The sequence below is a fragment of the Eptatretus burgeri genome, chromosome 6, assembly GCF_056783735.1.
Source record: "Eptatretus burgeri isolate ZD-2024b chromosome 6, Ebu_testis_v1, whole genome shotgun sequence".
NCBI classification, from domain to species: Eukaryota; Metazoa; Chordata; class Myxini; order Myxiniformes; family Myxinidae; genus Eptatretus; species Eptatretus burgeri.
The window spans coordinates 3494799-3522004 of NC_140966.1; the positions used below are offsets into that span (position 1 = coordinate 3494799).

The 27206-nt window shown below is 41.7% G+C and overlaps 1 protein-coding gene across 1 annotated transcript in view; it reads right to left on the reverse strand.

Annotated features, from left to right (window-relative positions):
• LOC147024132 (phospholipid-transporting ATPase ABCA1-like) overlaps positions 1 to 27206 on the reverse strand; it is a 315313-nt gene that overhangs the window by 175252 nt on the left and 112855 nt on the right. The window contains exons 18-20 of the mRNA XM_085883724.1: positions 18435 to 18548; positions 5297 to 5468; positions 1392 to 1523 (exon numbers count right to left, since the gene is read on the reverse strand). Coding sequence (XP_085739850.1) covers positions 1392 to 1523; positions 5297 to 5468; positions 18435 to 18548 — 418 coding nt within the window. The remainder of the gene's footprint in view (positions 1 to 1391; positions 1524 to 5296; positions 5469 to 18434; positions 18549 to 27206) is intronic.

The following is a 27206-nucleotide window of genomic DNA, read 5'->3' on the forward strand; positions in this document are numbered from 1 at the left end:
ATACTCCGATCTCTACAGTAGCGCACGGTGGACGCACGGTCGACGCAGACTGCCACGGAGGCCGTACGTCAGACGCACGGCGGGCATAAGGGAACCGTGCGTCGACCCTGCGTTGCCCGCAGGTAGTCACACAGACCGCAAGGCCACCGTACGGCGACCCGAGAAATAGTGCAGCCACCGTAATTTTTTGGGGGTTGGCAACATTCATTTTTCATTGACAAGAGCCTACGGCAGCCGCACGAATAACGCAAGCCCACCGTACGCCCTACGTACGGTCGACGTGGAACACATCTACGTCACAGCTTGGCTTGTCGAATTGCTACGGCTAATGTAGAAATGAAAAAAAGTTATAACTCTGCGCTATAATTCCACGGCAACCCCTATGGCCTGTAAAAGAGCCATATGGCGTAGGGCCACCCTGAGGCCACCTCAGAAACTCTGCGGCCGCCACACGTTTCTGTCAATTCAGGGGGGTACGGCCGCCGTATCCTAGCCGTAGAGCAAATGTGACTTCGGCCTTAACGTCCATCTGAGGGATGGAATCACCCTACCTGTGAAACACATGGATGACAGTTTGTAGCTGGGCTGAGATTCAAACCTCGGCTAGACAAATTAGAGGCAAGTATGTGTATCTCAAGGCCATCCTGCCACATCTAAGTGTCCCTAATGGGACACAATCCCCTCTTACCCCCTTGAGTGGAACCATTCATTCAAACAGCAATGTTATCACATTCCTAGCCACCTGTCATCATGCTCCCAGCCTTTTGTTATGACAAAGGAGATAATTGGAGATGCAACAATTTCCCCATGTTGGCATTCTTTTGAGATTTAAACATTGTTGCCACTTTGGGCAGGTGACTCGCGTCAAGTTTAGGGAATGAAAAAGTGTTCAATCACATTTCAGCGTAGCTGTTATCCAAAGGAGTGAATGTCCTGTGAAGCAATGTGACTATGAAATATGAAAGCTGGGATATGCAAACAAACAAATTATGTACAAGAATAAGAATTATTTGATAGCATTAAAATCCAGCCACTATGACGATGAACCACATGACCCTTGGGAAGTGGCCTGCAATGGCTCAATATGTGTATATATTGTTATGCATTGACATTCATTGTTATCCCATTGGAAAGTAGAAACGGTAAGCTCTGGTCTGTATAGTTACGCCACTCAGTAATGAATACTTTGCAATGTGAACAAGGCAATTGTATCTCATCTATGTCTATCTATGTTTGTATGTGATGTCATTCATTGTGGTATCTCACACAAGCATCAAATGGACTATTCATTGCGATGTAATGAATGCCACGAACAAGATGCTTTTTATCAGGCTGAGAAAGGACCGATAATGGTGTGCAACAATACCACAAAACAGGTACTTACAACTTACCCATTGAAAAGTATGTTGTGCTGTGGACACATGCCCAGGCCTTTCCGAACTTTGTTCGTTTCAGTTCGGATATCTCGACCTTGCACATATGCTGTGCCAGACGTAGGAGGAAACAGGCCTGTTAGGATTGACCTAGTGGCAAGATGGGAAGGACAGCGATATCAATCTCTTGATGTTTTCTTTTAATAATTTAGTTTAATTTTTCATCAATGTTGTGTGAAGCCTGACAGTGTGATGTGGTTCCAATTTTACCATTCTTAAAAGTCAAGATCGAGTGATATATGTTTTCTCAATGAATTTGAAAAATAACAATGTTTGAGGGAATTTGTCTTTCAAGTGTTGGGACTTAAAACTCACAATAAAAGTGATTAGTCCTTTAATGTACTATATCCAAGCAAACATTGAGGCAACCAGATAACAAAGAAGGTGGAGGAGTGAATAATTTTGAAATTTCTTGTCAACAAATCCATCAAGCCTGTTGAAATTTAGAAAGGATTGGCTGGACATGATTTTCTGTAAAGGACGTCTTTGTCAAAGAGCACTTCCGAGACAATAATCTTCAACAAAAAAAGATCTAAACAATGATGCAATGATGTCCTGCAAAAATAGCTATGCACACATCATAAACAATTCCACACTGAATGCACACATAAAAGCTTCCATACCGATGGGACAGGTGTGTTTCCAATGCTGGAGAACACCTTCTTTAGGCCTAAGTCACATTTGGCACGGCGGCCGTAGGGTCTACAAAATCTACAGCCACTAGCAATTATAGGGCGGCCGCAGTATTTCCACGGTCACACAATGTAGCAGTCACATATGTTATTTTTCGGGTAGCCACATGGCATATTTAGAAATTGTGGAGACCGAAAAAGTGGGTGTGCCGTACGGTCTTTAATTTGATGTCGCACGGTGACCTTAGGGCATCCCTGCGGTGGCCATAGAATTTTCAAGGCAGACGCAAGGTAGTCTCAAGGTGCCCGCAAGGCGACCGCAGGGGGGCCCTATGGTGAACGTGCGGACAGACGGACGGTAACGAGTGGGTATATATACCAGTTCTTTTTTTACTGAAATAAAAATATAACAGTTCGGAATATACCAGTATATATAACTGAATATACTATAACTATAATATATCTAACTGAATATACCAGTTCGGAGTACCGTGGTGCCCCCAGAATCCGAACGCCCCATTGTTTGAAAAAATTGGAATCCGAACAATTTTTTAGAGAAAATTTTGCCCTAAAAACCGAACGCATTTTCAAAAACCGAACACAACGTGGCGTTCATGTTTGTTCACGTGCGTCTCCCCCGCCTGTTCGACCCGCATCTTCGCGCTTTGTTCATTCAGTTCGTTGGTGGAAGTATTCGTGAAAGCATCTCTCGTGTGTCGATTGCTACTTTACCTCATGTTTTCACCTTGATTTGTGCTGTTTTTTTTTTTAATTATCTTGTGTTTTAATTAATAACATAAAAGCAATACGATCACATGGTGTGACGGACTGTCGGGCAAGGATTTAATTTCACAGAAAAACCGGTTGTAATTTGGAATATCCATGATTACGTCAGCCCGATGAGTTTGATGAAAGTGATTGTGGTTATGGGGGCATTATGTTTGATGAGCTGCCCTGGAGGCAGCGCTCTCGCAGAGTGCGCAAGCGATCTTAACCCAGGCCGGAGCACGAGCCTGTGTGGACCTTTGGATGTGGTGATTGTAACAGTTTACATACAACACACCGCCACCGAAGGTCATTTACTCATCTTATTTTACCTTAAACATGGGTAATTTCAGTTGAAAGTGTCTTGAAAGTGGGTTTTCTTGGGGTCCAGGAACGGAATAATTCACTTCCATTATTTCCTATTGGGAAAATAGTTTTGGAATCCGAACTTTTTGCAATCCGAACAGCCTCCTGGGACGAATTAAATTGGGATTCTAGGGGCACCACTGTAGAGGCAAACACCTATACTCCGATCTCTAGCGGTAGCGCACGGTGGACGCACGGTCGACGCAGACTGCCACGGAGGCCGTGCGTAGAACGCACGGCGGGCGTAAGGGAACCGTGCATCGACCCTGTGTTGCCCGCAGGTAGTCACACAGACCGCAAGGCCACCGTACGTTGAACCCAGGGACGCCTTAGGACTACACTACGGCGACTGTGGAAATAGTGCGGCCACCGTAATTTTTTGGGGGTTGGTAAAATTCATTTTTCATTGATAAGAGCCTACAGCAGCCGCACGAATAATGCAAGCCCACCGCATGCCCTACATACGGTCGATGTGGAACACATCTACGTCACAGCTTGGCTTGTCAAATTGCTACGGCCAATGTAGAAATGAAATGAAAAAAGTTATAACTCCGCGCTATAATTCCACGGCGACCCCTACGGCCTGTAAAAGATAGCCATACAGCGTAGGACCACCCTGAGGCTACCTCAGAAACTCGGCGGCCGCCGCACGTTTCTGTCAATTCAGGGGGGGTATGGCCGCCGTATCCTAGCCGTAGAGCAAATGTGACTTAGGCCTAAGAGTCATGCAAGTAAGGTTTTTGTGATATACGTATGGTGTTCAAAAGTTCTACAAAAGAGGAGGATCGAGGGGAATGGAGAATGCTGATCCGAGTGACCGACCTCTAACTGTTGGGATCAAGGCACAGAGAAGACTGTTTTCAATTAAATAGTCTTAAAGACTAAGCAGGCTATTTAGCATTTATTGTTTGGTGGTATTTTTATAGCTATTTGAATAAGTAATGAAATGATTGTATGGTTATGTAGTTACAAAGGATATACTGAATGATTAGGTTATCCAAGGGGGGGTCAAAAATGTCAAGTGGTCCAGAATTGTCAATTCTATCCTATTGCTCTGGCCAGAACCGCACTGGGTACCATTCAATATTTATGATATCAATTGCTAACTCCCTACCCCTTTTCCATACTGAAATGTGTAGATCTTGGTGAATTAAAAGTGTTACCAAAGCTAAAGAATCAATAACAGAGAAAGCAAGTTTCCACTGAAAATGAGGTTATTGCAGTGAAAGAATCCTTTCAAAAGCAAGACAAAGTTATTGTGAACCTGAATTAAAGTTTCGAAACATCAATCAACCCAAAACCTTTGCATACTCCAAGCAACCATCACTCTTCAAGATAATAACGTTGTATCAGAACTATTCAATGCTATATAAGAACACAAACTTACCGAACAATCACAAAAAGTTAGCTTCTACATGAGGGCCGTTCAAAAAGTTTTATGAATGAGATATTCACGAAAATGCAAGACAGGTCAACGTTTTTATTTTTGTTTTTTCAATTCATAATCAGATATAAATTGTTAAGAAAATATCTATTGTCGCACACTTCCTTTTTGAGATGTTGAGTTTGGGTTTGATTCTTGACCCAATGATAAACTGTCTGTGATGCTTTCCAGACAGGTCGTTGTCACAAAATGTGTCCTCACTCAGATGGACATTAAGCAGGGTGTCCTAACTACTAGCCTTAGCTAGAGGACATTAAATATCATATAAGGTATCATTTGCAAAAAGTAGGCGAGATATTTCCAGCACCCAAGCTAAGTTCCAAATTTCTGCCCAAATCCACTCCACTCGAACTGCAGGTCTGGCGAGCCGCTTTGTGAAAAGTCAGAAGAAAACTTGGGAAAAAATATTTTTATTTTCTGTATTAACCTCCTTATATGTTTTTTTGTGCATTTTCGATTTTGGTGAGAATTGCTTTGAAGAACCTTTTGAACACCCCAGGGGTATGTATGGTGGTTTAAACAATTATGACATGGATTACAAACAGTTTAAAGTACTTTTGTATAACCATTTACCAATTGGATACATTTTGATGCTCTGTTTCATGACCATGAATTCAAACAAAGTAAGGAGATTGCATTTGTCATGCCGTTCCTACATCGTTGTGGTTTTCCCAGCACCGTTGTGTCCCAGAAAAGAGGTGATTTGGCCTTGATAGAAGTTAAGAGTCAGCCCATTGACTGCCAGTTTATGCCCTTCATTGTAAACCTTGACAAGGTCACAAATGGCCACTCCGATCGGCAGATGAGTTGGTTCGTCCTCCAGCAAGGCTGTTGGATAGAGTGCTGTTAGGTCTCCTGCATGGTATCATCAATATCATTTTGCTCCTGAACATAAATTAAATGATCATAATATTCTATTTTCAGATAAATACTTCAGGATACACAATTGCATTGTTGTTTTCATGTCTCCTCCAAATATTTATCATCATCCAAAGTGTGAATCAATCGCATCGATGATAATTCCATTTTGCCAATCGTAGACCACTCTCTGATGTTGTCTCTAAAACCCTATTATTCAGGGCATTCAAATGACGTAAATACTTGTGCTCAGCATTGTTCTCAACATTTAAATACTATCATTATAATGATGGTTTGTTGGAGTTATTTTACATGACGAGCAGGCTGCCCGTGTCCGCACTGGATTCTCAACAGGGTAGGAATGTAAGTGGCAAAAATGCAAATGGTGTCTTCTGTCATCAAGCCGGAAATCTGCGGGCAACAATTCATACTCATTGCCATATCTGATGCGATTTAATGGCTCTAATTTCAGGGAGGTGCTCCATTTGAAACTGTTTGTTCGACATATGTACCTTGTTGATGTCTCGGATCCATAATAAATATTTGTATTGGTGTCAAAGTCAGTGACTAGTAATTGTAAATGAACAATATGATGCACAAAAGGTGACCATTGAGTGAGAAACTAAACACCATGAGTTGTAAAAAGTAGAATAAAGCAACAATAAAAATTATAGATTATCTTTTCATATGATCAAGGCTCATGGAAGAGAAAAGTGATGGAGGGTAAAAAATGACAGCGGCACAGTGTGGCACGAAGTAAACACAACAAGCAAAGGAATGAACGAACAAGAAGAGTGAGAGAAGAGGGGAAAGGGGACATAATAACATGCAAGTAAGAGGGCTGGGAATAATGGGTGAACAAAAGACTATGGGTAAGGATATGGAATGACATGAGATGGCAGTGCACCGCCAACATGAAGTCATGGAAACAAGAATTGAATAGAACAGTCTCTGAAAATATGGTTGCAGAGATGGGAGAAGCGAAAAACAAAAATGTAGAGGTGTGCAGTCAGTTTGGATTTCGGAAGTTTAACCAGGAGTGTTAAACCATTGGAAGAATTTGTCGGGTGGGGTTGATAAAACAACTCTTCCGCAAATGACGTCATCACCGATGTGCTGAGGATGGGGAACATCGATTTGGCCGAGGTGTGCATGTCATGTGCGACATATCGATCATAGTGAAATGTCATGAGTTGCATGGTGCAGAGGAGGAGAGGAGGAGGAAAAAGAAGAAGAAGAAGAAGAAGAAGAAGAAGAAGAAGAAGAAGAAGAAGAAGAAGAAGAAGAAGAATAAGGAGGTGGGGGAAGATAGAATGAGAAGACAAAGAAAGAGAGCAAAGGGAGAGAGAGAGAGAGAGAGAGAGAGAGAGAGAGAGAGAGAGAGAGAGAGAGTAGGGGGTGGAGGGGGAGACGGAAAGGGAGTGGGGAAAGCGAAGTGCAGTGGATGGGGGAGGGGAGAAGGGGAACGACAGAGGAGAGAAGAGGAAGTGGAAAATTGAGGAATGAGGAAGGAAATGGACTAAAAAAGTAAAAGAAGAGAAAGGTGAAGGATGAGCCTGAATAGGCATGGTGACTAGCAGAAAGAAAATTTTTCATTCCAGCTGTTTGCAACTGATGTTCCAAGTTTGTGGATGAAATACTCAGCACAGGCCCTTAAAAAGTTGATTCAAGATTTCAACTTGAGAAAACATGGGTGTGCAAATGAGTAAGTTCACCTGGACCAATGTGGCTGACACCTGGCTGAGTAGAGTTGATTATTAATTTTTGTCACCAAATTTTGCCACCTCGAACCTGGTACTTCAGGCGGTGGCCTTTTCTGATAACTGTAATTTGTCTTTGGATGTAGCAATAGATGGGGTGCACACACAGTGCTTTGGACTCTCGAAGCTCAACTGTCACTTTTTGCAGGATGGCAGTTTATTGCGGTCCTACGATTGGAAGTATAGGATTTGGAAATATAGGGTTTGGAAAATGGTTCACTTCCTCTTCCCTTCCTCAGTCGCCTGGTGGGAAGAGGTGAAACGTAATTGCGGTGTTTTTCTGTACAGCCGGGCAAATGAGGGCCATGGAGTTAAATGAGTGTTTGAGGCGCATGCAAGCTTACCTCCAATGCTTGCAAAAGATACTCATTGGAATGACTGATGTGTCTGAATAGATCCACTGTGTTAATGACAGGATATTTGGCCTCCTCACAACCAAGGCTAAGACTGTCATCTTTCAGAGCAGGGTGCAGGTGTTGGCGGAGTATGAAAAGTGTACCTTATGTTTTTTTTCCCAAAGATGTGTCAGGCAAAAAGGCCTTTTGCCTCAGGTAAAGGTGGAGGGAGGCCTCGTTTCTGACCTTGGCCAGATTACTGAAACTATGGAGGACTATTACTCCAGGCTCATTGGAAATATTCCGGTGGATCCCTCTCAGATGGCCAGTTTCCTCGGCCATGTGAATAACTGATTGAGCCCCGAACAGCGGGAGCATTTAGAGAAACCGGTGAGCCTGGAGAAATTGTCATCCACTGTTCAGGTTCTGCCCACAAATAAAACTCCGGCTGACGATGGCTTCTTCATGAAGTTTTATCGCTGTCATTGGAGAAGATTATCTGTAGGTAGTGAGGAAGATAGTGGCCTCTCCCAGACTTTCGGATTCCATGTGCCATTGTGTGGTGACCATCATACACAAAAAGGGTGACCAGAAGGACTTGTCCAACTGGTGCCCAATCATTGTGCTTAATGTTGGCTCCAAAATACGAACCAAGGTGTTGGCTAGGTAGCTGCATGGTGTTTCAGGAAAAATTTTGCAAGTTTACCAGATTGTGCTGTTCTGTATCACAAAATGTCAGACAGCCTAAGCATGGTTCAAGATGCGATCCAGTTTGCGGAGGAAAGAGGCTTCCCACTGAGCAACCTTAGTTTGGACAGGGAGAAAGTTTGTAACAAGGTGTCTCAAGTATATGATGGCTGTTTTGGACCATTTTGACTCCAGGCCAAACTTGTTGCTTTGGGTTGGCCTCATGTGTGGGGACATTGAAGCTGGTGTTTTGGTCAATGGACACCTGCCGAGAGCTTTCCCAGTCACTTCTGGAGTTAGGCAGGGCTGCCCGATGTCAACTGTCCTATTTTGTCCTTTGTACAGAACCCTTTGTCTATGCACCGTCCTTCCCTGGGATCTGGGTACCTGGAACCCATGGGGAGGACCTAAAGGTGAGCCTGTACATGGATGATGAGTCAGTGTCTGTCACCAATGCTGTTTCTATGTACAGGCTGGTGGGTCATTTTGAGTGATTTGGGTTTGCCTCCTCTTCAAAGGTTAACCTGTGGAAGAGTGAGGTCAAAGCAAAGGGATGCTTTGAAGCTCCTAGAGGTGTGTTTTGACCCCAGTGGCATAATCGTTGTGAACTGTCTGAACATCAGCAGGGATATCGAGCTGAAAATCGCTTCTTGGCATCTTCGTCGCCTTACCATGGACAGGGGTAATTTCATGATCAAGAATATTTTGGTTGGTAAATTATTGTATTTGGCTCGGGTTTCCCCAGTTCCTCCTGCAGTGGGACAACCTTTGGAGAAGCTGTTTTTCATCTTCTTCTGTCATACCCCAGCAGAGCGTTGGAGTGCAGGTGTAGTTAAAATTAGTCGGTACTTGGGTGGGAAGGGTGTCCACAGTCCTGTGTTTGTATTATCTCCATGTTTGCATTTACTCTTATTTCGTTAATTGTGTTGGAAAACCCAGGTCAACAACAAAAACAACAAAAAATTTTAACAACAAAAACGATCTTATAATGCTTCATCTTCCTCTCTCACACATGTGGTACTCTTTACTGTTTCACAATGCACTACTCTTCTGCTATTTTACCAGACTGCTCTCATTTCGACCTCTCCTTCATTCCTTGCCTAAAAAATCCAACTATTACAGCGCTTCTTCTCTCCATGCTCTGAATTCGCCTTCATTGCATCCATCAAGAATTGTGTTAAATCGCATCTCTGACCTAAAACTTTTTAAAACCACAGTTTTCCATGGATGCTCGCTTTCCATCAACCATTCTTTTTTTCCAACTTCAGTGCCAACTCACCCCCTCACCCCCTCACTCTCACTCTCACTCTCAAAGCAACCATCCCACTCTTCTCCCTCCAAGCCTCCCCCCCACCTCTCTCAAAAAGGCCCCCCTCACCGTTCTCGCACCTTTCATCCCCCTCAGTCGTCCTTCTCAAAGTTGCCCCCCCTCTCATCCACCAACCTGCCTCCCTCCACTGCCCGCACACCACCATCTCTTCACTCCACCACCTCAAATGCTCAACTGCCTTCTTCCTTGTCTCTTGTCCCCCCTCTCCCCCAGCACCACAGAGCCTTTTCTCCTCCTCATTCGGCCCCCTCCCCTCCCTGGTCTGCAATACCCCACACTCCTTCTGCAACCCTCCTTACCTGCCCCCTCGTCCCTTGTCCTACCCTCCCCTCCCCCTCCACCTCCTGCACCCAAAGCCTCCTCCCCTTCCTCTTCATTAAAAGTGTGGACCTCAAATATCCGGGGCCTTCGCTCAAACCTTTCAGATCTTTCCATACAGGTTGCCACTGACAAACCAGACATTATCTGCCTAACAGAAACTTTCCTCTCCCAAGACGTGTCTGACTCCCAAGTATCTCTCCCTGGTTACTCCCTCTTACGGTATGACAGACCTGAGCCTCGTCCTGGTGGAGGTGTTGCTCTCTTCATCAAAGACTCTATTCCTCACTCTCCATGCACTGCTCTCACTCCCCCACACCCCCAGGAATACCTCTGGCTTCGGCTTCCCCTCCACTCCCACCTCATGTTTATATGTGTACTGTACCGTCCACCGAACAGTGATGACTCCATCTACACCTCACTATCCGAAAACATGGACCATCTTCTATCTTCTCATCCAAACTCTCTCTTCCTCTTATGTGGTGACTTCAATTGTCATCCTGCCAGTTGGCTTGGTGTGGGTACCTCTCTCACCTGCCATGGCACCTCAGCAAAAGCTTTCTGCGACTCATTGGGACTGACTCAATCGGTCAACTTCCCGACCCGGATCTCAACCAATGGTACTCCATCTCTTCTGGATCTGATTTTGACAAATTTCCCTGACAATATCTGCTGCTCTTCCTTTGCTCCAATTGGTTCTTCTGACCACGTCCTTGTTAAAGTGGACATCTCTCTGGCTGTTATCAGAGAACCACCTCACCGCCGTCGAGTCTGGCATTTCACTCAAGCCGACTGGCAGGGTCTCCGAGCAGCCATCAAACTTACAGACTGGTCTCCTATCACTACTTTCTCAAACATCAACTCATCCTGGGAATTCTTTCAAAGAAACTTGCTCTCCCTCATGCACAGATTTATCCCCTCTTGTGTTCAGTTGTCTTACCCTTCCTCCCGCCCTTGGTTTACTGAAGCTTGTGGCGAGGCAGTTGTCGTGAAACAACTTGCCTTTGCCTCATGGAAAGCAAACCCAACTGAGGGCAATCTCAGTTCTTTCCACAAAGCTCGGAACAAGTGTGTATCTCCCCTCAGGAGAGCCAGAAAACAACATCTTTCTCATCTCAAGTCTGAACTCTCAAACCTCTCTCCCTCCTCAAAATCCTGGTGGCGTTTAATCAAATCTGTTTCTGGTGTATGTTCCCCCTCCATCCCCCCCTTACCTCAAATGGCCGCACTGCTGATTCCACACGTGATAAAGCTGAATGTCTAAACTCGGTGTTTGCAGCTAAATCTTGTGTCCTAAACCCATCACTATCTCTACCCACTTTACCCAGTCGCACCCAACTGTCCCTGGACTCTGTATCCTTTTCTCCTGACAAGGTGGAGAGCTTGCTTTCAAACCTCGAGTCAGACTCTGCAACCGGTCCAGACGGCATCAGCCCACGTGTCCTCAAAGCCTGCTCTTCTGCTCTTGCTCACCCTCTCTCTGTTCTATTCACCCTCTCATTTGCCCAAGGTCATCTGCCATCTGCTTGGAAATCTGCTAACATCACTGCCCTGCATAAAAAAGGTGCAAAAACAGATCCCTGTAACTACAGACCAATCAGCCTTCTCCCAATCATCAGCAAGGTGATGAAATCCATCATCGCTTCAGACATGAAATCCTTCCTCTTCTCCAATGGCTTGATTTCCAATCATCAATTTGGTTTCAGACCAGGTCACTCTACCCTGGATATGCTGCTTCTGCTCTCCCATCAATGGATGGAGGTCCTCAATGCCAGACAGGAAATCCGAGCCGTATCGCTGGACATATCACGTGCTTTTGACACAGTCTGGCACCCTGCCCTACTCACCAAACTCTCTTCCCATGGTATTCAAGGCCATCTCCACTCATGGCTCGCAGACTTCCTCTCCTGTCGCAGTCAACGTGTGGCCCTAAATGGAGTTCTTTCATCCCCTCTTCCTGTGCAGGCTGGAGTTCCTCAAGGTAGCGTTCTGGGCCCTGTTCTTTTTCTGATTTTCATCAATGATCTCTCGGAGTCTCTGGAAAATCCTCTATTTCTCTTTGCCGACGACTCCACCCTCTGCCGTACCATCTGTCATCCCTCAGACCGGCAAGCAGCAGCTTCTTCGCTCACTGCAGATCTGGATAAAATCACAAACTGGTCCAACACGTGGAACATGTCTTTCAATCCAGACAAATCTCACACTCTCACTATGTCTCTTCAAAAGGACCGTTTACAAAACCCCGCCATCCACTTTCTCAACAATCCTCTGGAAGAAGTCTTTTCTTTCAAGCTTCTAGGTCTCACTATCTGCCATGACCTTTCCTGGGAAAGTCACATTTCCAACCTCGCCTCAAAAGCCAGTCGCCGACTGGGAATCCTCCGTTGTGCTAAGTCCTTCCTCGGCCCTCTTGAGCTCCTGACCACTTACAAAGCTTTTGTCCATAGCCTGATGGAGTACTGCTCTCCCCTCTGGGCTGGTGCTCCTGCCTCCCACCTTTCTCGGCTTCACGCTGTCGAAACCAGGGCATTTAAGATCATCGGCATCTCCCGCAATGAAGCGGAGTCTTTGGGCCTCTCACTCAATCACCGCAGGTTGGTCGGTGGTCTTTCTGTCTTCTACCAACTCCTCTCCAGCCTTGGCCCCCCTGCTCTCTCTGCGATTTGTCCCCACCACATTTCCACAGGGTGCTCAAGGTCCGCCAACAACCCCCTTCTGGTAAAACTACCAAAATCACGAATCACTGCTCATCTTCACTCTTTCATTCCTCTTTTTTCCCGCCTTTGGAATAAACTTCCTCACTCTATTCTTTCCCATTCTTCCCTCCAGGCTTTCAAAACAGCTGTTCACCACCACCTCTTATCTTCCCCCATCCAAATCCTCGATCTTTTCTACCCCCGATAATCCACCCAAGCCCACTTCCTTCATTTCTCCTGCTTTCCTTCCTGAAAGTCCCTGAAATGTCCATCTTCTCTTCGCCATGTTCCCCGTCCCATCCCCATCCCTCTCCCTTCCACAGTTCACCTAATGTATCTGTTCCCCACTGTTTTGTCCCTTCCACTCCCGCCCCTCTTGTCTCATGCCTCCTTGCTGTGAGTTGTGTGTTAGCTCTCATACGAGCCTCGACCAAGGTATACAAAAAAAAAAAAAAAAGGTCAAGTATTGGCATGGAATTTTTTTTTTTTTTGTTCTTTTCCTTTGGGCCACTCATTAGACGGCTGGAAGAACGGCACTTCACACTGTCTCGGCCCTTCTCAGAGTCATGCCCATGGAATGTTGGGCTGTTTGAGGTGTTCACCCAGTCATGGGGCCTGCTGACCTGCCATCTGAATGGATGCCAGTTGTCACAGGTCCGAGACCACCTGCAGCCGAGAGAAGTGCCGTGAGGTGCACATCCTTCATGAGCACCCTCTCGCAGCGCATACCACAGAAAATGTTTGGGGGAATGTTTTGGCTCCTTGTCTCATCAACGACCAGAAGGACATCGTGTTGCAGGCTGCCCATGAGTGTCTTCTGGTCCAGGTGTTTCTTTACCAGAGGAACCTGAAATCTTCGATTCAGTGTCCTCGACCTTCATATATAAGCGACAAAATTGTCTGACATGTCCTTTGGGATTGTCTCGTTGCCAGGTGTCTGCTCGCACTCATGGCTGGCCTCCTTGAACTCCAGATGCCTTGGCTGGTGATGAAGAGATGAGACTGTTTTCATGTTCTGTGGGCTCTGTCCATGCCCAGTGCCCTGCCTTAAATGGAGGTGAGCCTGGAGGATAGTCAATATCATCAAGACTGTCCTGTGGTGAGCACGAGCCAGAGGAATGTACTGGAAATATATAATGGATCCTGGGCAGATCTGAGGCATAGCTCTATCCTGCCAATGGAGGAACAAGCTCGGCGACAGCCTGTGGGTGGTGAGGCGAGGTTCTGGCAATAATGATGGGTCAGGTATGCTGTAAAGCCCTCTCAGAAGTGGTAAAGTTGGCCAAAAGGAAATGGGGGGGGGGGGTCCCACTTGTGGGAATTTCTCAGAAAGATGTGCGTGGCTGTCAAGTGCAGCTGCAGTTCCCAACATTGCTTTCTGCCTGGACCAGGATAGATCTGGGTTGTTCTGACAAGCATGCTTGTGGGACCTGTCTGGCCATAATCTTGGGTGGGGAAGCCTTGGTGGAAGCCTGAGGAACCAGCGGCTTCCTGGTGGTGTCATACTCCTGGACAAGCCCCTTCAAGGTGTTCTGAGCAGTTGAGTTTCCTTTTGTTTGATCTTCATTTTGCTTTGGTTTGATTTATCTATTCTATCCATGTTATCTCCAGAGGTGAACTGGATATTCAACATGTATGTTTTTGTCTGCGGTCAGCAGCCGGTTGTTGATTCTGATATTTCAATGGAAAAAAATGACCCTTTGACATGTTTAGGGTATCTCTTTCTTGTTTGTTTTGGTGTGGTTGCAAAGTAGGGGGTGTTGGGACAATGGTTAGGTTTTTCCCTTCCCTTTGTTTAATAAGAGTTGAGTGTTCTGTGCCATGGGGTGGTGGTCGAGTCTTTTTTGAGTTGTTTTTTTCAATCTAATGCCTGTTGGCTTTTTGTTTTTGGAATATTTTTGATTGGTTGGTTATCCTTAATGTTATTTGCTTTTGTTCTTGTTATTGTTATTGATTTTATTACTAGTACGTGCCCGTAAATAAAAAAAAAAAAATTCAAACCGCGAGCAACAAACAACAACCACACAGGCCGTTTCTTTGCTCTCGCGTGCCCGTACGTGCATGGCCCGGAAGTTCGCATATTATTCACAGTTACGATTATTCGCAATTTAGTTTTGATACCCAATTATCGCTGGACTTGGTATTCCAACGCTGGCGGTGTGGCAAAGGAGATTGACCATGTCCTCATTGACGGTCGTTGGAGGATGATCCAGAACTGCAGGGTCTACCGGAGTGCTCAGTTCCTCAATACTGACCACAGGCTTGTTGTAGCAACTCTAAAGCTGCACCTTAAATCCTGGAGAATGGTACCATCCCAGCCTAGGCTGGATGTTGCCAAGCTCAGGGATGAGAGAGTAGCTGAGGAGTTTGCGAACAGGCTGAGTGGACACTTGGGGGGTCTGGGTGCTTTGGGGGGTCCTGAAGAGTTGTGGAGCACCTTCAAGACCACCGTCCTTGATGTTGCCGGTGGATGCCTTGGAGTTCACCGCAGGGCAAAGAAGAATTTTGTCTCTCAAGGGACACTGGATACCATTGACCAGAGTCGCAGGGCCAGGCTGAATGGCAGAGCTGAGCTGTTCAGGGAGCTGAGGCGTAAAACTGTACGTGCACTGAGGGTGGACAAGGAGGCCTATGTGCGAGGAATCTGTGAGGGGGTAGAGCATCACCTGTGGACAGGTGATTCTCGTCCCGCTTACAGGGGAATTCGCGCATTACGTTCATCCAAGCCCATCCCTCGGAGCACTGCAGTTCGAGCAGAGAGTGGTAGGCTCTTGACAGAGGAGTCTGAAGTGAAGGCCCGCTGGGCCGGTTACTTTGAGCGGTTGTACCAGGCTGATCCCCCAGCTGTCGAGTTGGACGTCAAGGGTGTTACAATCCCTGTTGCTGACCCTCGAATCAACTGTGGTCCACCATCGCTTGTGGAAACACGGGCTGCGGTGAACCAGTTGAAACGGGGCAAAGCTCCAGGGATCTGTGGCATCCATGCTGAACTTCTCAAGGCTGGTGGAAATGCTGCACTCGCGTCGTTGCATGCAGTTTTGTGCTCTGCCTGGAACACAGGCATCATCCCAACTGACTGGAAGAGGGGCCTTGTTGTCCCTCTCTGGAAAGGGAAGGGTGATCGCCAAGACTGCAACAACTACCGAGGGGTGACGCTGCTCTCAGTGCCGGGCAAGGTCTTTGCTCGGATAATTCTTGATAGGGTTCGCCACCATCTGCTTGAGCACCAGCGTCCAGAGCAGTCAGGCTTTACACCAAAGAGGTCAACGATTGACCGTATCCTTGCTCTTCGTGTCCTCACTGAACGCAGACGAGAGTTTCGGCAGGGGCTGCTTGCAGCCTATGTTGATCTCTGCAAAGTGTTCGATTCAGTGAATCGGGATGTCCTCTGGAGGATTCTTGGTCTTCGTGGGGTGCCACCGAAACTGATCGATCTGATGTCTGAACTCTACTCTGGTACTGAGAGTGCTGTGAAGTGTGGTGGTACCGCCTCTGACTTATTTCCAGTTGTTACTGGAGTTCGTCAGGGATGTGTACTTGCCCCCACACTTTTCAGCACTTGTATGGACTGGATTTTTGGGAGGATGTCGGAGAGATCAAGTTGCGGTGCATCGTTTGGCAATGTCAAGATCTCGGACCTTGATTTTGCAGATGATGCAGTCATCTTTGCGGAGACTTTAGACATCCTCTTGGGGGCCCTCGAGGTCCTGAATGAGGAGTCGGAGCCGTTGGGATTACGGATTTCTTGGGTCAAAACAAAGATCCAGGCTTTCGGTGACATCTTGGATGCTGCTGTCCTGTCTGTGTCTGTTTGTGGTGAGGATGTTGAGGTCGTGGATAGATTCACTTACCTTGGCAGTGATATTCATGTCTCCGCAGGTTGTGAGCCGGAGGTCAATAGACGTCTGGGTCGGGCCTGGGGAGTCATGGATTCACTGGATCATGGGGTGTGGCGCTGCCGGTACCTGTGCGGGAGGACGAAAGTCCGAGTCTTCAGGTCCTTGGTACTTCCAGTCTTGCTCTATGGGTGCGAGACTTGGACTTTGACCAAGGATCTGAGACGGAGACTTAATTCCTTTGGTACCAGGTCTCTTCGGAGAATCCTTGGCTATCGCTGGTCGGATTTTGTGTCCAACGAGCGGTTGCTGAGAGAGACTCGGATGAGATTTGTTACCTGCATAGTCCGTGAGCGTCAGCTGCGGCTGTATGGACATGTGGCTCGTTTTCCTGACGCTGATCCTGCTCACCAGATTCTCTCAGCGAGGGAGTCTCATGAGTGGAGGAGGCCAGTGGGCCGACCACGTGCCTCATGGTTGCAGCAGGTTGACCATCATCTCAAGGAGATGGGGATGGGCCTGGCATCTGCCTGGGGGATGGCCAGACGGAGGCCCCTGGAGTACCGGCGGAAAGTGGACGCAGCGACGCGCTGTTCTGGCACATGCTCCCATACCTGACCTGACCTGACCCAATTATTCAATTAGTGCCAATGTATTTTACCTTTTCGCAATGTCGTGGCAAGGAAAAACCAAAAGAGAAGAGAAGAGAGAGAAAAAAAAATTTACTTCCTGGTTCGGAGCATACCAGCACTCTGATGTTACCGCAATGTATGCACCGTCTAATATGAAAACGATCATAACTTGGGGCATTGTGTTTATCTATTGATTTTATTATCGTTACTCTGTTCTCATTGATTTGGTTATTGTTTATTACCCTCACCAGAGGAGAGGGTATGGTATTTGGGTCTGTTCGTCTGTTTGTTAGTGCTAACGTATGGCATAAATGACACTTTGTGGTAGCCAGCAGTACACGTTATCTTTTTTGAACCAAGTATCTCTATAAAGTATGTACAATTACAATGCGAGTACAAGTGTAAATTATGTACAGTACAATTACAATGCGAGTACGTCTATAAAATACGTCAACCATAAAAACACACAAACAAGTCCGGATGAGGGTATGCAATCTTTGATTGCTCGTTCTCGTTAGCCCATACCCCACGCAGCGGGAGACGGGGTTTCACAATCACTTCTGTTTCTCTGTGTGTGTCTGTGTGTCTGTCCGGGCCATAACTTTTTTTGTTATGACAAATTAAGTTTGATTTGACATAAGAGAAATTAAGAATTAGGTCAAAAGGTCAAAGGCACCTTTTAGCATACGGAAAAAGTCCGATTTCAAAGTGGACAGGCTTTGCATTTTCAGATGCTTTCTAGTTAGTTGATTATTTGATTTGATTTCTTGTTTCTGGTTTGTGGATTTGGTTAGACTATTCTTTTGATTTCTTGTTTCTTGGTTTATGAATATAAATTTTGTTTTCTTTTTTTTTAATCTTTTTTTAAATAAAAAGGGCTTCAGCCATCAAACTCGGATGAGGTTCAAACTGCTGACCTCCCAGAGTCAAAGTGGACGATCTAACCATAATGCTACCGGGGCAGGTAAATTAAGGCAGGAGTCTTCATTTCACATCTAGGAATGTCAGAAGAAAGATGTACGATATGTTGCATGAAACAGTTTTTTTTCCTCTTGTGGAGATATCATTTCAAGATGAAATTAATTGATAGGCCAAAAGCCTCAATGACGAGTCATGTTCAAACGATTGCCGAGTCAGTGATAAAATGTGCAGACTGAGTGTTTGAGTATGTGTGTGTCTGTGTGTGTGTGTGTGTGTGTGTGTGTGTGTGTGTGTGTGTGTGTGTGTGTGTGTGTGTGTGTGTGTGTGTGTGTGTGTGTCTGTGTGTGTGTGTGTGTGTGTGTGTGTGTGTGTGTGTGTGTGTGTGTGTCTGCTTGCATTTCAGAATTGCTGAACTGTTCACCTTTGCTGCATTGATTGTTCCTGCTGGGTATGGGATGAACATCAGACAGTGATGAACCACACCAGTAGCTCTTGGTGAAAAGGAAATACCATGGACGTGGAACTCCATATTTTCCTGAAGAAAAAAACGAAACAAAAGAAAGGTCAACAAAACGTGAGTCAAGCCATGGTGTTGAAAGCTTCACATATTTTGATTTACAGCTGATTTAACCTGCCTAGTTACTCAATATTGGTTAAAGTACTGGGTTTGTCAGGTCACTACATAGCTGGTGATGCACAAAATAACCACTGACAAGGAATTTTGATGCAGAAAGAGGCCTGTCATGTTTGTGCTGCACCAACCCCAGAAAACATCACCCATCCAAACACACAAGCTACATTACCTACAAGTCAAACTAATATCCACATACCCCTATATCTCCAATTAAATCCATAAAGGTACCCATCTAATTCCAATTTAATCCTACCAACTCTTTTTTCTGGAACTACCTTTCCAGGGATTGCATTCCATGCATTGACTACTCTCTGACTGAAAGACTTGCCGAAATACAGTCCGAATTCTCATCTTCTTTACTTTCAGGCTCTGGCTCCTGGTACTATCACTGTCTATTCTGCTGAAAAACTCGTCTGAACTTATTTTGTCTCTACCCTTCATTATCTTAAACATCTCAATCAAATTGTCTGGCACTTGCCATCTTTCCACTGTACTCGCAATGAATCCGTCACTTCGTTTATCGTAGTTGAACAACATAACGAATGCACCTTACAGTCCAGTCATCGTTTACTCAGTCAGTATCTGCATTTTTTTAAATTCCAGAAACATTCTCTTCACTGCCAATAATTCAGCGTTAATTTTAATAATATGCACACATATTCACCAAAAAAACAATATTATGGATTTATTTTATGTTCCCAGGGATCAGAAATTACGTCGTTTTTTTTTTCAATTTGTAAAATACAATTCCCATTGAGTCATGAATAATACACCACCGTAAAAGCCTCACCTCGCATTAGACATAACCCTGTAATGACATCCAAGACATAACACCATCTTACTACACTGGCACCTTACTAAATCCATCACCCAACCAAGCATCTGACATTCATCCCATCGCCTCCGGACATCAGATACAATGCATTCAGAAAGTATTCACACCCCTTTACGTTTTCACATTTGGTTGTGTTGCAGCCTGAATTTAAAATCGATTGAATTTAAATTTATTGAAACCAATCTACACAAAATACCCCATAATGTCAAAGTCAAACCATCTTTTTAAATATTTCCACAAATTAATTAAAAATGAAAATCTAAAATGTCTTGCATCAACAAGTATTCAACCCCAATGCGAGGACATTGAAAATTGAGCTCAGGTGCATCCAATTTCCTTTGATCATCCTTGAGATGTCTCCACAACTTGATTGGAGTCCACCTGTGGCCAAGTCAATTGATTGGACATGATTTAGAAAAAAAGACATATATATATATATATATATATATATATATATATATATAAGGTCCCACAGTTGACAGTGCATGTGAGAACAGAAACTCGAACATGAAGTCAAAGGAACTGTCTGTTGATCTACTATATAGAATAGTAAGGAGGTATAGATCTGGGGAAGGGTATAAAACAACTTCTCGAGTGTGAAAGTTCCCAAAAGCAGAGTGAGCTCCATCAGTAGAAAACAGAAAGAATATGGAACAACCCAGGCTCTTCCTAGAGCTGGCCATTCGATCAAACTAAGCAACTGGGCAAGGACCTTGGTCATCTCGGTGACCAAGAACCAAATGAACACTCTGACAGAACTACAGAGTTCCTTGGCTGAAATAGGAGAACCTACCAAAAGGAAAACAATCTCTGCAGCACTTCACAAATCTAGGCTTCATGGGAGAGTAGCCAGATGGAAGCCCATCCTTAGATAACCTAGCAAGGTACATGACAGCATGCCTAGAGTTTGAAAAAAAGCACTTGAAAGACTCTGAGAACATGAAGAAAAAGAATATAAGGTCTGATGAGACGAAAATTGAACTCTTTGGCCTGAATGCAAAGTGCTATGTCTGGCAGAAACTGTGCACAGCTCATCACCCATCTAACACCTCCCATACCCTGAAGCATGGTGGTGGCAGTATCATGCGATGAGGATGCTTTTCAGCAGCAATGATTGAGACACTTGTAAGTATAGAGAGAACAACAAATGGAGCCAAGTATAGGCAAATCCTTGAGGAGAACTAACTTCAGAGTGCAAAAGACCTGAGACTGCGGCAAAGATTTACGTTCCAACAGGGCAATGACTCCAAGCATACAGCCAAAGCAACACTTTGCTCATTTCACAAGAATGTGAAAGTCTTTGAGTGGCCCATCCAAAGCCCAGACTTGAATCCCATTGAGAATCTGTGGAAAGACTTGAAGATTGCTGTTCACCGACGCTCCCCTTCCAACTTGACAGAGCTTGATCAAATCTGCAAGGAACAATGGGAGAAAATCCCCACATCCAGACGTGCAAAGCTGATACAGACATACCCAAGAAGACTCAAAGCTGAAATCGCTGCCAAAGCTGTATTCGCTTCTCCAATGTATTGACTCACGGGGTTGAATCTTCATTGATGCAAAACATGTCAGCTTTTAATTTTTAATTGATTTGAAAATTTTCTAAAAACGTGTTTTCACTTTGTCATTATGGGGTATTTTGTGTCAATTGATGACAAAAAAAAATTAAATTTAATCCATTTTCATTCAGGCTTTAACACATCAAAATGTGATAAAAGTTGAGGAGTGTGAATACTTTCTGAAGACACATGTGTTCTGGTGTTTAACTGCTGTCAGCAAAGGGACGGGAGTAGAGGATAAATGGGTTTCTAAGGCATCCATACAAATGAATGGGGAAAAAGGGAAAAACTCTCTGAATCAATGCCTAAAAAGCCCAAAACAGAAGACTGATTCCTCCCCCTCCCATACAAACAAATGTAAAATTGAGACCAATTCCCTTCCCTCCCATACAAGCAAATGTAAAATAGGAGACCGACTCAAGCCCCAAGAGCCCAAAATAGGAGACTGATTTTCTCCCCCTTCTATACAAGCAAATGTTAAACTGAGACATACTGATTAAAGCACTTCTTTCCTTTTATATTTTCATTCCATTCATAGTATTCCAATTAATATTTGTTCATGTTCAACTCGAGGTAATAAATTAATTTTCCTATTACATTCATCACCATCGAGTACATTCACAAAGATTATTTTAGAACTTAGTTCTTGGTTTAAATGTCTTTGTTGAGCAAAAATAAAATCATAAACTTCTCATCATGCTCTTATTTCACCACCTCCTGAGCCACATATCATTTTGAGATTGTAGTAAATTGTTTTTCCATTGTTCAATTGATAACCATCAAAGTTTTCAGTCCATTCAAGGATATTTTTTTTTCTTTACATCCTCCAACTCATTTGTAATTAAATTTATCCGCTTATTTGTTTTATCTACTTTTACCCCGGTTATTTCTTCAAGAAGACTCATTTGATATTTCTCACATGCTTTATATTTCCCATTTAAATACCAAGACTGATTACATCTCCACTCTTTGCTTTGGTTATTGCTTGGTTCTATCATATATAAATCAATAAAAAGACGGCGGGAGCCCGTTAAAATCCCCAACCCAATATCTTAACACTTATACTTATAACCATAAGGGATACTCTTGATTCCATCCTCTAAAATATTTATTTTATCATCAAAAGCTCCTAATGCTTTCTTATTTATCTCTTCTGCATATAATTGATGTTTATGACTTCTTATTGTATTCATTTTTCTGTACTCTTCCTTCTTTAAGGTTAAACAGCTGTAATAATGTTTAAAGTTTGTTTCCTTGATTATATTTTTCTTTATCCCTTAAGCTTCTTATCACACCTTTCAATGTTATTATCATCAATATACGTAAAAGCATAAGACTTTGATCTCAAACCCACAAATTCACTCATGACCTTTCCACCAAACTCATCCTTAAAATTACCAATAACCTTTTTATTCTTTAATGAAAACAACATACTATCAGACTTATAATTACTTCTATCATATATATCAATATTATCAATCATATCCTCAAATACATCACTTGTCTTAATTTCTAATATAAAACTATCTGTATCCATTTATAACAATGACACATTATCCTTATACTTTGATTTTAAATTATTATAGTAATAGTAATAGTCATACATTAATGACTTTGACAAGTCAAGAATTGATGTTCCTATATAAATAGGTTTATCCATTTCAATACTCTCTTTTTTCAAATGAATAGCACAAAAGTTCTCTGAAAACACCTCCGCTCATTCAAAATTTGGTCTATTAATTAACTTTGAAGCCTGTTTCCAAGATGTCTTATTGTTTTGTCGATTCTGAACATTTTCCATTCTTTCCAAATACAGTATTATTCCTTAATTTATAAAAGTCCTTTTCAAAATCTGTTTTTGCTTCTATTCTCCTTTTTGTACGAAAATCAATATATTTCTTTAACCAATGACTTTGTTTAAATTTCAAAATTCGATGAATTTTTCTCACTCTCAACCCAGCAGATAAATATTGTCTCAAGTTCCTTTGATGTAAAACATAACTTTCTTTATCATTTAATGTTGTAAGTAGTTTTTCTGGAGATTTACCTTTTATATTAAATGACTGTTGGTAATCACTTAACCATTCTTTTCTTGGACTTTCATTATCAGGGGCATAAGGTACATCTTCATGTTTGTTATGAAGTTCTTCTGGATATTTTAAATCAACCTCAAAATAATATCCAACTTCAGCTTCATCCATTTCTTTTTGAAAGGAGATAACAATGTCAAGTAAAACTTTTTCATAATGTTTTTCTTTAACCCATTTAAGTTTTCCATAAGGTAAAGATTGAGAAATAGACCACCCATACAAATTGTTAGCATCATAATACATCAGGTAAGTGTTGTCATTCTTATTATAATCAGGAAGATATTTGTTATTTGCTTTAACATATCTCTTGGAACATACTTGAGATATTCCTCCTCTTTTAGCCTTCTCTAGCATTAAAAGCATATCTATATCACCGATTAATTCCAAATTTGGTTTTGTCATTTTTAACATAGCACTCCAAGCCAAACCCGGGGCTGTGTAATAGTGAATGAGGTTTAATCCACAAGAATTTTTTATTATGACAGAATGTTATAAAAGTTTCAAACACATCAACCAATAACAATACATCAGTTTGGAGATACAAATCAAGATATTCTCCAAGATTCTTTATGTTAAACTTCGCCCAAACCTTTTTAGCTTGTGTGTAATCACTATTGGAAGTATGAGTTTTATTTAACTTTCCATAGAAACTTTCCCTTGAAGAAAGTTGTGTGTCTTTAAACTTCTCAAATTAATCCATGCAGTCATAAGGATATATTCCCTTTTGTGATAAGAGATCAATCTCTTCTTGATTTGAGAAATGTGATTTAAGATTCGGTAAGTTTTTAATATTTGATGCTAAGTTAGAAAATGGATTTGCCATAAACTTGTATGTGTCAAGAAATCTGATATGGGTTATGGGGGATGTATGAATTGTTTTTGTGAATGAGATGTATTTTTGATATGTGTTAGGAATGGCAGAAATATCTCCAGATGTCTTTGAAAGTTCATTTATAAATAGATGTGTGTGATAGTGAGCGTTGTTGTGAAGAAAGACAGGAATAAAGTTTGGAGGCTTGTAATTAACATTACAATGGGAATGAGCTGGACCTCTATATTTACCAGTAAGATGACAGTGATCCCTAACCTTGACCTCTCCCTCAATTTTCTCCTCACAAATATGACAGATACTGTTCTTTCTAAATTCCTTTTTCTCTCCCTTTGTTCATGACATTGGTTTAAAGGTTTTAACCATTATTTATCTTTGTCTTATACAGTCTTTTTGCAATTGTCTTACAAACTCCTCTGAGGCATCTACTCCTCAAAAAGTTCTAACTTGTTGAATTCATCACCAACAGATGATTTGATATAATAACAGAAACCACAAGGAGTATGTTTTTGATATTTATTTGTGGATGATTTATTTGGATTTGGAGAAACACTATCTATCTTTTCAAGGATACTTTCAAAATCAGCATATACCACAAATGGATGTTTTATAGATTTGTTAAAATCTTCGAATGATATGTTTGAACCTGCTTTTGGTAAATTGATTACGGTTGAGTTATGATTACTACAATATTTCGAATGTTGATTTAATCATTCTTTTGTGTGAAAGGAGTTGAGACATCTCTTACAAGGATACGTTTTACATTTTCTCTTGTATAGTTGTGATTTGGTTAATCTTGATAAATTTTTGATGAAAGCATAATGCGATTTTTCCTTTGAAGTAAAGTAGAGAAGGTCAATGTGTGTTTCTTCATTTTTATAGTTGTTTGACATTTTTAATATCTGAACTTTGTTTGTATCCGTTAATCCATATACATTAACAGATAGATTATTCATTTTCTCAAATTAAGGAATATCTCTCAATGACATTGGAAACGTTAAATCTTTAACATTTAATGTATTCTCGTATTTCTTATAATGTTCAACCCTTTCAGGATTCCATTGTGGAGGATGTAAGTGAGCAAGAACAGACCATAGAAAACATTTATTATCTTTGTTTTGAATATTAACAACCACTTTCTTAAGTTTTATCTCTTTTGGTAAATCAATACAAGAAGCAGCTTGAAGAGGATCTGATTTTAAGATGTGTATATCTAAAAAGATTATTTTTGTAGTGGTAAATCCACGACCTACTGCAGTGTTATCAACATCTTGTTCTTGTCTCTAGAGTTCATCGTAAACATCACATCTTACAAAATCTTGAAATGATGAGATAAAGTAAGGGTTTGTCCTCATATAGGGAGTAGTTTCATCGTCTTGTCATACCATATTCAATTTTACTCCCATATAAAACTTAAAAGTTTTCATTTCACTTAATGTGTTTTTAATTATAGTTTCAATACTTTGTTTAACCATATCAACAGCTACCATTATTGAAGATGGTCCAGGGTCTTGAAAGTGAAACAATCTTATTTTTATATGCCCTTTAAATGCCCCATCGGTGTTTTCAATGGAGAATTTAGCTTCCCTTTCTTCATTGTTCTTGTGTTTGCGTGATTGAAGGTGTTTATTATAAATAAAAAAAATGAAGAACATCATTATCACATCTTTCACAATGTTTTGTTTCTTGGTCAAGTGGAGATATTTGTCTGAAAAGATTGAATTTGTGTTTGTTGGTTTGATGGTGTTTTTTACAACATTTATATTCATGATTACAAACATCGCAGTGCGTTGTATTCACCATATTTATATAATAAAACTTTGCTTAAAATAAAATTTTCTCAATGAAAATTTCATTTAATTTATGGGTGAATCTGTGCTTAAAACCATTTTATCCTCCAACTTTTTTCACTTAATAAATACAATGTATCAAGACACAAAAGACAAGTTTCAATCAATCTCTTCATTTGTAAAAGATACTGAGAAATATGTCAAGGATGTAAAATTGAACAAAGATAAATATAACAACTATTGGATAAAAACAATTATGGTGAATAATAATGAGTTCTTCTATTTCCTTCAGTGTAAGGGCTTTTAGTATATCTGGAAGAACATCAATTAAAGTAGCTCTAACAAAAGTTTCTCCTCTTCTTCTGACAATATATTCAAAACTAGAAAAAGTAATGAAACAAGAAAAAGTATCAAAAAAGAAAAACCTTATGGATGAAGCTTTAGAAAAAAAAGATAAGACCATATGCAAGGAGAAATTTGTATTTTTTTTCAACAACCCTAAAGATATAAATCCTGATGAAATAAAGGATGTTAATATATCAGGTGAAATGACATTTCGTTCAATAGTAGTTAAGGATTATTTTTAAATTACCTTTAATATAAAAAAATGTAGTAGTTGAATCTGTTAATGAAAAAAAGAATATAGATATCGATGGTAATGTTTTTTCTACTAATTAAATGAGTCATTATTCAACTGAAGATTTTGAAGATGAGAGTGATGACAGTTATGATACCGACAGTTTGTGTTCAAACGATAGTAATGAAAGTCGTTTTATAGATGATTGTGAAAGTACCGAAGATGATACCGAAGATGAATTTTAGTTAAAGTAAAATTTTACTTTATAAATATGAATAGTTTACTAGATTTTGAGCCTCTTGAATTCCCTGATTCTCCATATGACAAATTTGAGAATTGTCCTGCATGTGATCGAGTGGGATTAAACACAAAGTCAAAAGCCTATATACAATGTATATTCTGTGATTATCTTCTAATTAATAATAAAAAATATAAAAAGGAATACAATTCTTTTAGATTTACACCAAAAATGAATTACTTTAGAAGATTGATTAGAGAAATTAATGTAAAGTATGAGGGTGATCACACACCTTTCCTTACAATGGAAGAAACTGAACGTATTAGAGAAATGTTCAAAGGATTGTTGTTATATATTATTCACAATTGTCATTTTCAGGGAAGTATCAACACAAGATATTGTATAAATAAAATAATTGATTATCTTGAAATTAAACCTGAACTTAGGATAAAATATAGAGTTTCTAAAAAAGCCAATAATAAATTAAATAACCTGTTTTCCAAATATATAAATGAATGATTTTTTTACCCATTTGAGAAAATAATATAAAATTTAACAACCATCAAAATCTTCCAAATTCATTAAGATGTCTCATAGTTGGTTCAAGCGGATGTGGAAAAACCTGCTTACTTTTAAAAATG